We start from the raw sequence: 12070 nt of genomic DNA, 5'->3' as shown, positions 1-12070 counted from the left end.
GTGTGGAAAGGGTTAACAGGCAGCGAGACGCCGCTGCGGGCTGACGGCGGGGAGTGCCAGAGATTTAAAGGCCAGTGGTCATCCCGAGGAGCTGTTGAAGTGGTGATCTGACGGTTTAGGGGGAAACATCTGTGCCGGCTGGGCGGTCAGCTGCCACGGCGAGCCAAAGAAAGCCCGCTTATTTTAGATCCGCTCGCTGTGAGCGCGTTTCGGGATGTAAAAAAAGCTCGCTGGATGCGGCTGCCAGGGCGAAGCTTTTTATAATAACAGCCTACTGTAAACATCTGAACGTGGAGTCATGATATCAATCACGCCGTCAGTCGCTGTTAGTCCCTCGCTGCAGCAGTTTGACCTGCTGAGCTCAAACCGAGGAGGTCAAAGCTTCATTATTTGAGCGACGTGCTTCAGCTTGTGGCCTCATCAGGAACGTCTGCATATAATAAAACAACCAATCATAAGCATCCATACAGTGTGGCAGAAGCATGTACGGCTGAGTATGATAGCTCAGGTTAAAGTCAGCCATCGTCCCTGGAGACGATTCATAGTTCTTTAAAAACAGGACAGACCTGCTCGAACACTCACAGAGATGCAGGTGCTTTATTTTGAAAAGCTCTGCTTTAAAACTCCTGATCTGTCTGATTCTTTTACTCCTGCTTTAACAGTGAAATGAGTCACTGTGCAGGAAGATTTCCATCTGAGATTCAGTGTTTTTTGTTTGCTTTATTCTTCATTTCTCTGAATGTGACAGGTGTGTATCAGGTGACTCACCTGTGGAAACCTGATCCTGACCTATAAATGAAAGCGTGAGCAGCATTTTCTTTAATCTGTTTTAAAAGTTTTTAATGGCAGAGGAAAACCTCCAAACGTGTCACGTGCTGTACTTTTACTGAACGTTAATGTCGGCCTGATGAAGCCGTTTCCTGTGTGTCGCCTCCGCCTCGAACAAAACCCGCGGTCGTGACCCCGACGAGTGTCAGGTCGGTGTTTGTCCTCCACTCTGGCCTCCCTCGCCTGCTCCGTGAGCTCTGAGCTCAGCGAATTAGATTTTTAAGTGAAGAAATACTCAAATCTAAAATGTTTTATGAGACGGGAACCTTTCACTTCTTATCAAAGCTTTTATTGTGAAAAATTAGTAATGGAAACTGATCAGATTTCAGCTTAATTCTGATTAAATAAAATATATTTCTACTCTAATTACACCTGCGACCTGCGCCAGGGAGAGCAAAGGACGTGCAAGCTGTTAGACAGGAAATGACAAAATAGACGGAGCCTTCAAAATAAGAGCGAGGGAGGAGTCTACCAGTCAAAGACAAATAAAATAAATGAAGCTGAAAACGACTCCATTACCAATTGCGTGTCTCTCTGTGTCCTCGCAGATATCCAGGAGTTTTACGAAGTGACCTTATTGGACAGTCAGAGATGGGTGGAGTCTTCCAAGGGGGCGGACCCCATGGCGCCCGTCAACCTATGGGACTTCTCCAGCCTTCAAAGTACAACGGTGACCTCGGACACGCTGCCCAGCCTTAGCACCAGCATCGAGGTAAGAACTCCAGCTGCTGACAGCTGCCGCTCCGCCTGTCAGGACAGGAAGTGCCACCAACACTCGGGTTCTTTTTCCTGCTTCCTGCTGCTCTGTAGCAGAGACGCCGACCGTTGGTTAAAAATAGAAAACGGTAAAAATAGATCAAACCTTTCAGACCTCGCAGGATGAAAAATGAAGCTGCATTTGATTTGCAAAGCAGCTCGATGGACAAACTGACGCCATCTGTTCCCCGCTCGCACTAAACGAGGAAAAGCAGGATTCCCGCCAGCGCCGGCTCCTCGACGGGTACAAACGGGTCGAACTCCTGGTCACAGCGTGTTTGGTTTGATTAGTTTGGGCTGATGAGCAACTCGTTTCACTGCAGCAATAATATTTCTGCTTGGAGCCTCATTAAGTGTCGGTTTTCTTCCTTCAAAAGAAAATTCACAAAAACTGTGATGAGACTGTTTTATCCAGAACGTTAAAATTACAGGAGCTGAAATACAGTTTTGTGCTTCTGATTTCCAAAACCCTGAAACGCATAAATGCATCTTTAGCTCACGCTACGCTGAGCGGTTGTGGTCGGTCGTCTCCTAAAGGCCAAGAAAACCCCTCAGTCAGTGTGTGGATGCCATCTGTTATCACTCCTCCTGCTCTTATTTTGAAATAAGAGCTGGATCTTCCTGTCTTGTTTACCAGTTACAGCAGCCATGTCTTGGTATTTCCTGGCAGTGACAGAAACAGTCATCACTCATACATGAGAGATTTAAAAATAGAGAATGACACGGTGGTGTTTTGGCGTTCGTAACTGGAGAAGCCAAAATGAAACCTTTTCTTTCCTGTTTACTTTTCTGGGCTTTTTTAAAATATAGACGTAACCACAGTGATGTCACCCTTTGGTTTTGTCCTCAGTCTTAGCAGTTTGGCTGCCACCATGTTGGTTTGTTTGGAGCCAGTAGTGAACATCTAGGTAGTTAAATGCTCAGTTATCTGGTAATGCTAGCAAGCATGCATTCAGAGACATGGAGTGGTGCTAATTAATGCTAACATCCAATTTAAATTGTTACATTTCATTAAATCTGGAAGTCAGACTTCTTGGACGGTCTGTTAGTGCCGTAACCTCACTGTTGGTCAGATGATGTCATTAAAACAGTCCAGAATACCAGCTCAAGCCTGGGAGCCAGCTAGCAGCTACAACCACCTGTGTCGCCATTCACCTGTCAAAGAGGCCACGCCCCTGAAACTACAAACTGTAAACCCTTAAACGGCTCTGGAGACTAAAGCGGTTTCCGTATCCGGCTGTGAACTTTTTATTTAAAAAGTCTGTGGGAACTCACTCGCTGCCGGAGCCTCTGGTGGACATTGGAGGAACTGCAGGTTTTCTTTTGATCATGAATTAAATGTTAACTTAATTTTTCATGTTTCAAATGAACTTTTAGTAATTATGTTCTGCAGAATTCGTTCGGCAGCACTTTCCTAGTTCGTGCTGTTTTTAACATTTGGCATTTCTTCTTAGCTGCTCTCACATGTTAACTAAAAACATGTAATCACTGCGCCATCTGGTGGTACAAATTGGTATTGAACAAAATGAAAGTCGCGATTCAGCCTGAGCTTCTGTTTCACGCTGTGCACAGGTGTGTTGGACATAAATCTGGAGCGGCGTTTCTTCACCTTGAGTTTAAATGATGTTAAAACAGAAACTCTACCAAAGTGCTTTTAAATGTTTGACTGGGTCTGATTTTCAGCCATGAGAGCAACTGTTCAGTTTCTCTCGTCTGTACGTGACCGTGCGCCTCCGCAGCAGCTTTGAGCTAAAAGACGACGTTTGTGTTGGAGGACACGATGGCGTCAGATGTCCTTCACTAGTCCACAGGACAGTGATGATGATGATGAAGATTTAGATCAGCAGCCTGAGGAAGAACAAACTTCATGAGTTGTGCAGTTAAAGCGAGGAAAGTGAAAATGAGACGAGTGATGTTTCCTTCTGCAACGACAGTCAAGCGTGTGAGCGCTCGTGGAGGTTCACTCCCCTGCCGAGGTGGAGATCATCCAAAGTTATTAAAGGCGGAGCTGCTGGTTTCATCGTGTGTGTGTGTGTGTGTGTGTGAGTGAGTGTGAGTGAGTGTGAGTGAGTGAGTGAAGGGAAAGCAAATATCAACTGTTTCCCTCCACCTGATTTTTATCTAAACTGTCATCAGTTACACTTCATCACCATCTGGCAGTTTGGTTACGTCAGTAATTTATTGATTGTTTGGTTATAAAACGACCAGAAAACATTAAAACTGATCCCTCGTTAGTCCCTGAATCAAAGCGAACGCATTAATGTTCGAAAATCCAAACGACGTTCAGTTTCAGGGAAAAAACAAACGATTGTTGTTGTCTGATGTTTTTAAACACGCATCTCAACAAGAAAACAAACAGAAATAATGTTGAACATCAAACTGTTATTGATTGGAAATCCACAGATTTAAGTTACACTTTCTATAATATAAGAAGAACAAATCTCCTCCAGTTTCCAGTTTTGTGCTGATCTGATGTAAACCTTTGTGAGGACGTTTAAACTTCTCACTTGAAAAACAGTCCGAGGTCACCGACGCTGAGATTTCACTCTCGTGTTGATCTCACAGTTGATCAAAGACATCATTGATCAGTTTATTATTGGAGTTATTTTACCTGCAGAATGAATCTGTGTTTGTGCAGACCTGCTGCTCAACCCTCAAACTACAACTTGGTTTATTCCAGATGTTGTGAAGTTCCAGAGTCAATGCAGCACATCAACAGTCTGTAACAAACATCAGAAATACAACAGAGCAGCTCGATAAAATGTAACGTCACAGAACAGAAGATAAAATCGCACAAAACCAAATCAAATGGGACAAAAAGTCAAATAAAATAAAGACTCGCTGAAAGTAGAACTCATGGAAAATGTTCAGTTTAGTAGAAAAAGTGACTCTGCAGGTAAAACGGGGGAAAAAGACAGAGTGAAAGTGGTGACTGATGTTTTAGTTTTCTGACGTCTTATAATTTGAAACAATCGATTGATTATTGGTAAAAGTGAGAGATTAATGCCAGCGATCTCCATCAGTCTGCACGCTTCACATGCTTTTAAAGTTATTTTCAGTAAAGTTTCTGTTTTCTCTTCCTGAAAAACGAGAGCAGAGGCGGCAGGTTGTTTGTTTGGTGCTTTAAATCCTGAGACCTCGGTGTTTGTGCGTCTGCGGCACAAACACGTCTCCAAGATGTGATTCGCGACGTTGTGGTGAACGCCAACATGTGAAACGTGAAAGCCGGCGATTCTGTTAGTGAAACGAAAACGGAGCAGTCTGCCTCCTCTGCTTCTTTCATTCACTCTAATCCCGTGTTTTCATAATAGCAGATGGGATCAGCCAGAAATTGGAGTATAATCCAGAAAATGTTATTTTGTGTCTTTGTATGAGATTGTTTTTTTGGGAGGGGGTTAAAGCTAAAGTCTGCAGAGGTTGCCGTGGCAAACAGCTGGAGTCTGTGCACTCGGGCAGGTGGACGGAGACGTTCGTCCGCTCGCGGCTGGCCTGAGGTTAGCGTTCAGGGTTGCGGGGCAGCTGATGCACGCTCAGGATTTACTCTGACGCTCGCTATGTGAGTGAGCGGCACATCCAGGTTAAGTGGAGGTTACGGTTCTCATCCGATGGAGCTGGCCAACCGTTCCTCTCTTCAGGCAAAGCTAAGCCTGCACTTCCTGAGTGAGGCATCGGGCTTCTCGCTTTGAGGAAGACAAAGGAAAATGTCTGAATTTAAAAATGACACGAGAAGCTTCTCCAGAACGTCTTTCACCTGCTTGTCTGTTTGCTCCCGCCTGATCCAGTCCGTTTGTTGTGTGAGGAGCTTTTCCAGAGCCGGACTGAGCTCGTTCATCCTGGTTTTTCAGTCCTGTGCTTTCAGCTGTCCAGGACCCGGGTTTGGGTCACATGGGTGTAAAGGTGAGCTGGTTGTTTGACCAGGCGATCAGTACTCCATCTGTATCCTCTGGAGCCAATAAACTGGCTCCTTATTTTCAGAACAGGTCGAACGTGACAGCCATAATGACCCCGGGAGTTTTCTGCCAGCCACCATAACACGCTGCTGCAGGTGGGGACTCGTGTCAGTGAGAGCACAGCTGGTTGGGTTTCAGTCCTTTGCAGATGCATGAACGGAGGCAAACATGCGTCAGTGTGAGGTGGACATATTTCAGCAGTCAGAGATGGAGGGCGGGACATACGCATCATGTTTAGATCGGAGCACAAACCTGACGTTGGCTGAGATGTTTCAACCTGCTGTGTTGTTTGATTGAATGCTTTTCTTCTTCTTTCCTCTTTTTCCCGACTGTAAATGCTCATGCTCCCCCGTAGGACTCCCCCCTCCTAAACGAAATCCTCCACACGTTGGCGCAGGCCAAGCGCCCGCCTGGCCGTGACGGACAAGTAAGTACTGCCTGCTGTTGGTGGGAGGGGCTGTCGGTGTCGTCCACCTTCGCCGCATGTCCCATCCAGTCCTCGTGTGCTTTTTTTGGGCCATCGGAGGGGTGGGGGTCAGGGGTCAGGTTCGCCCAGACGGCCTCAACGTGTCGCTTTGAGTCGTTCTGATCTGAGTTTGGATGAAAGTGGAACCAGAGCTGAAGTCTGAGGGTTGTTTTTAACACTGATCAATAAAACAAACTCGCAGCTCTCACCGAGGAGCCGTGGCTTCATGGTCGGCGTGTGAGCTGAACTCTGACCTGACGCTGCGCTCCTCCAGTTTTCATCCTCCATCTTCACGTCTGGTCTCAGTGTTTAAATATTTCTGTCAGCAGGAACGCGGCGGCACGTCGAGGCTGTCTGTGCTGTGTTCAGGGGTCGTGGGTTCATCGTGCTTCATTCGTTTTGGTTCATGTTGTCGGGTCTGAACGGTACACCTCCGGTCCTCAGAGCTGCACACACACACACACACTAACACACAGCTGTCACTGATGTGGTAAAAACTTTATTAACTGATTTACACGAACGACTTTTCGTCGAGTGAGTCTTCAGTCGTTTAGAGTTTACGCATCGAATCAGGTGTGACGAGCTTTTCTTTTCACGCTGTGACCATAAATGGAAAACGAGACACCATGTTTCACATGAAAACATCACAGCTAGCTAATAGATGCATGTGAGCTGTTATTCTGCAGTTATGAGCTTTGAGAACAGTTGGTGCTCAAAGGCTTCACTTTACTGGAACAACAAACCTAAAATGTAACCAGTGTTTCCAAAACAAGCTGTAAATCAAAGTTAAAGTGATATTAAAATCATTTAAAGTGTTAAACGTGGATTAAAACTGGCCGAGGGTCTCAAACTGAAGCCAGATGAAATAGATTCATTTACCCACAGCACAATAGAAACACAGTAGATTTAATAGAGCTGTTCACAGCAGCAGTAAATGTGTTTAAGAACATTTTACTGATGCTTTTAATCTCTTTAAATGATGCAGATTAAAAATTCACTTTAAGCTCAGGATACGGCAGCAGAAGTTTGTTCGTTAGCGCCGTGCAGATGTTAGTTCCTGATTTCAGCTCTGCAGCACGGTTTCATTTACATTCAAGTCCAAATGAATCTGAAATTGAAGTGAAACTCTTCGATCAGTTCATGTTTATTGTTTTTGATTGAATTTCACTTCCTTATTTTATCCAAACTGAGCAAATAGACGTTCAAACTTCACTCAATTCATGTCAGCATGTCTCAGATATCAGCTGATAAAAAGTAGTGTTTGAAATGGGTCAACTTTACATTTTGAGCTGTTAGTGAGAGAGTCTGTTAAAAAACACCGGGTATGACCCTGCAGCCAGGCTGAGAGCCTGCCTGCTCCTGACCCCTGAGTCTGCATGTGTGGAGCTTTTATTGTGAAGGAGCCTTGCGAGGCCTCCCCCGGACAGACTGGAGCTGTACTGGCGTTCAGCACCTTCGTGGTGGTGGTTCGTGTGGATTTCAGTTCAGGTTTCCGTGAGGCTTCGGTCCTGCGCCGCCTCTTCAGGCTCCTGTGTGTCTCGTGCTGCTTTCAAATACCATCCTCATGTGTTTCTCAGTGTTGTACGTTTCTGAGTGTCGCAGCTCGTCCGGGGGACTTTCTGACCTCACATTGCTGTGACCCACTTATGCAAAATCTACCTGCGAAGCTTCGTCCATAAGCAAACATTATTCACCACAAGGCAGCAGCGGCTCAGAGCCTCGGCCTGGAAAGAGTTAATAATTCACACAACATGAAGCTGTGGTCTGAGGCTGCTGCTGCTCAGTGAGTCAAACCATCTATCAAGGCTCAGCTCCCTTTTTATCCCACATTGTTTCACTGTCGTCAGGCTGCAGGTGGAGAACACCTGCTGACAGGTGAGGCTCCTCAGCTGCAGTGGAAACAGACTGTATAAAACAGATGGACGTAGCGTCGTCACCTGTTTGTTAGTGAAGTCACTGAAGGGTACTGTATGCTCATTGGTGAATGACTTTCAGTCACAAGTTGTTAGCCAATGAGCATCTCCCTCTTTGTCTTTTTTTACAAACTCTAATGGGAACAACACAATCAACACTGTTGCGTTTAATGACACCTGAAAGCAGCGACTGAGACCATGAACTCATCAGGATCAGATGATCAGGCTGGAGGGTCAGAGGAGGCGCCACCTGCTGGACATTCAGAAGAATGCACTGGCTTCATTTTGCACAGCTGGAAACTGCATCCATCTTTTATTTACAGTCTGTAGTCGGAACCCACAGAGCCACAGCATCATCGCAGGAAGAGGCGGAGACTTGGACACGGACGAACTGTGAACGCGTCCTGTAAGATGCTCATCGACCAATTAAAAAACCTGCTGTGTACCTGGTGAGCAGGTGGTGAACAAGTAGTGTTTCAGAGGCGCTCACATCATCTCGACTTTACCTGAAATGTTTCCACAGTGCTGAAGCTGCTTGGGCAGCCGTGCAGAGAGCAGAACAACCAGCAAAGCTTTTCACTCTGACTTTAACTGATAACGCTCGTGATGTGTGACGACCACGGCGCTGTGAGCGGTTTGAGATGTCCACACCTGAGGCAGGTGCTGCTTCTCTGCAGCTTCTCTGCAGGGTTAAACTGTTCTTTTCATGTTACTGTGAAACAAAAGTCCAGTGCTAAACACAGTTGTGGGTCACAGCAGCTCGATAAAGGTTTTTTAAACTTTTCTGCAGTGAATTATCAGAAACGGGTCAAACATGCAGGCATGCTTCTCCCTGCTGCTGCGCGCAGACGTTAAACTGCTGCAGCTCATTTAAACTCCGATCGATCGCTCTGATGCTCTCAGCTGCTTGGAGAACAAGTACAAAAGCACTAATAACTATTTCTCTTCAGGGCAAACGAGCTCATCACTTTAATGTAAAGCCCGGCAAACTGTTCTGTGGAAAACGCCACTCGCATCACTTCCTGTTCTGTGTTAATGTCGAGGTGTGAAACACGCCATATGATGATGATGACACGCATGAGACGCGACGCAGCTACATGACGGATTCATGGAGCTGTGAAAGATTCCCACCTGCCAAACGCCCACGCTGCCCCATCTCCTCCTCCCCCTGCTCCTGCTGAGAGGGACACTGCTCCTCCTCCTCCACCTCCACGAGCATTTGGCGTTGAGTCATACATGTCATCAGCAGCAGTTAGCGTGTTTTCAAACCTCAAGAGGAAAAGCCGAGGCACAGTCTGACTCAGACAAGATGAGTTTGTGGTCTATTATTGAGTAGGACGTCACAGCGCTTCAGGGACACTTTAAAACACACTGATGGTTGCAGCGCAGCCACCAGTCCGTAATCCAGTTAGCCGATTGATAGAAAAATTACTCATGAATCCTTTTTATGTAAAAATGTCAGACATACTGCTGTTTCAGCTGTTTGTTTAATGTAGAAAATATCAGGGAATAGTCACATATCATATCAGTCACTATTTCACATGATTATTTGAAGAAATAACTGTTTTATTCTATCAAGTTGAAATTTATCTATAATCAAGTCTTTTTAGAGTCATGTTGCACTTGTAATAAAACAGTATTATTCACTGGTAAGTACAAACTAATTTCAGCCCAGATCGTCATCTGCAGATATCATTCATGCCTGAGTGCTCAGAACCTGCCATTTAGAACCTGCAGGGGAGAAAAATAATAATTGTAATGATTTCAATCACATGACATTTACGTCATATTTGCATCAAAACTGTTTTGGTTTTGGTTAAAAGTACAATACCTGATGGCAAATGTAATTACTGAAAGGTAAAAATACTTGACTCAGTTCTTTATTACAGAATAAATTCATATTTTAATTAGTGTAAATTTATAATATGATAAATAATTAACTACATAATTTAAGCTGCTCCAAAATGTATTATTTAATGTCTTTGTTTATTTTTTTAAGTGTTAATAAATACGCTGGTCTGCAATTACGCAATCATTACAGTACAGGTATTTAGTGTTGCATTCAGATACACTCTGAAACTATTTTTCCAGTCAAAACGCGTTTGATCGGTTTAAAGTGAAAACTTGACTGGATAAAATTATATTAATAATTTCTATCTCCTGTAACCTCGCTAACAAACAATACAATACACTGGTTTTAATAGTCCCGTGTTAATCTTTTAACCTCATAACTTGGAGGGAGTGGGTTTTTCCCAAAGCGCCTGAACGCAGCTTGTGTGTGTGGAGGAGCCGGGTTCGCTGAGCGCTGCTCCTGCTGAGCTCCGGATACGGTATGAAGGAGGACCGGGGGAGGGATGAGGTGGCTCTCCGGTGAGCGCACTCTCTCTCTTGGGCAGATTTATGACCGCAGTCGGTCGGTTTGTGAGTGAATGTGAAGCATTTATGAAGAGTGGCGCCTCGCTGGAGTTCGCTCAGCAGGAAGGACGGACGGAGATGAGATGCTGATGTTCCCGGGCTTCACTCCCGGCTCGGAACGATGGACTGCATTTGTATTGTCACCACAAAGGTAACGCTTGAAGAAAGCTCATAAAATACCGACACACGCACACACTGGAGGGCGAGTTTAGTTAAGAGTGAGTCGGTGTTAAATTCGGCTTTCATTACATCATTCAAACGGCTTTTTAATTAGGTGAAAATTCACTTTTTTCAAGGGTCCGCGCCTCATTCCCGCCGTTGGTCCCCATTAAAACAGCACCGCTGATGAAGTGGTTAGTATCGATTTGTGACGATACATTTATAAAAGTGAGATTTCGACCAAAAATAGTGCTACCTCCTAATAGGTGGTATGTTGTCATTAATTGTGAGTCGATGGTCAATTCGGCTAGTATATTATAATAAAGACGACTTTTTATTCAGTAAAAAACTTACTTTTCTGAAGGGTTCGCGCCTCATTCCAGCCTGTTATACCCATTAAAGCAGCATCGCTAATGAACGGAGGTTGGTAACCGGTTTGGATGATATGAAGCGATGATTGTAGGAAAGTAAAACCATTCATTTTACTGTATCATTGCCGAATTGAAGAAAAGTCGATGGACATATACAGCCCCAAGCCTTTTATTCTTACTCATCGGTTTCTTTTCTAAAAAATAAGGATTAGAAATAAATTTGACTTTTCCTAATGCGAGTTTGGCGTGACATTTTCTTTGCTCTTTATCTTATTGTATGGTCTTTACCTTACAATATAACACACCTTAAGGCAACAGTTGTTGTGATTTGAGGCTATATGGATTAAATTTAATTGAAATTTTCACGCCTTTGGTTTATTAAGCCTCTTCTCTTTTTAAAGTCATACTTATTTTTGGGATTCAGTTCAATCCATTTATTGATTACTGATCAGGATAGTTACCAGCTGACTGTTTTCACTTTATGCTGGCAGTGTGTGGGGTCTGACTTTGAACTGAACACAGGCTTCTTGGTGTTTTTAGAGCTGTGAATGAAATTTGAAAGCATCCGGAACATATTGACATTTTGATTGTTCATTTTTATCACATTATTAACATGTAATAATGTGACAGAGCTAATAATGCTGCGTGTGATCTGCTCTCTGCTTCCTGTGGCGTCACTGTAGTTGCTGAACGAGACAGAGCTGATTTTTGCGCTTTCACGTTTTTTTTTTCCCACACCAGTTGGAAGTCTGGAGCCGTCACCTTACTGAAGCTATTTTGAGCTCTTTGTGTTCCTGGACAGTCTGTAAGTTGTAGTTTCGTAGGTCAGGGAAAGATTGATAACTGAACATTGTCTGTTGAGATCCATGGAGCGTTTTAAATTCATTATGAGTGTTTTTAGGTGACACATGTCTACCTGTGTCCTTGAGCATCATGGTCAACCTGAAGAATCCCAGGTTTACTCCGTGATGCACTTCAGTCTCTTAAATGTGTTTGCTGGGCTGAATCGTTAGTGGCTGTATGTAAACGAGGTTAACGTCCCGATGCGGCGTCTCCAGCTGGTCTGGGATCAGTGTCCCTGCAGGCCGTCATCTCTTCTCTGAAATCCCATTTCTGTGATCCGTGTCTCTCCTCTGATCTGAACCCCCGCTGCCTCGTCCTTAAAAAGTCCCTCCGTGTGACATTAAACTTAAAGGACATTTTTCTCCCTGC

At 44.5% G+C, this 12070-nt stretch overlaps 1 protein-coding gene across 13 annotated transcripts in view; it reads left to right on the top strand.

Moving 5' to 3' along the window:
- dlg1b (discs large MAGUK scaffold protein 1b) overlaps positions 1 to 12070 on the top strand; it is a 98291-nt gene that overhangs the window by 20249 nt on the left and 65972 nt on the right. For 9 of the 13 annotated variants that reach the window (XM_082513571.1, XM_082513572.1, XM_082513565.1 and 6 more), the window contains exons 3-4: positions 1377 to 1540; positions 5890 to 5961. In XM_082513571.1, the coding sequence (XP_082369697.1) occupies positions 1377 to 1540; positions 5890 to 5961 (236 nt within the window). The remainder of the gene's footprint in view (positions 1 to 1376; positions 1541 to 5889; positions 5962 to 12070) is intronic. The other 4 variants (XM_082513568.1, XM_082513567.1, XM_082513566.1 and 1 more) reach the window with 1 other exon arrangement.

The sequence above is a fragment of the Aulonocara stuartgranti genome (assembly GCF_965226115.1).
Source record: "Aulonocara stuartgranti genome assembly, chromosome: 18".
Lineage (NCBI taxonomy): Eukaryota > Metazoa > Chordata > Actinopteri > Cichliformes > Cichlidae > Aulonocara > Aulonocara stuartgranti.
The sequence above is the reverse complement of the archived record's forward strand: the minus strand, read 5'-3'. Positions and strand labels throughout refer to the sequence as shown.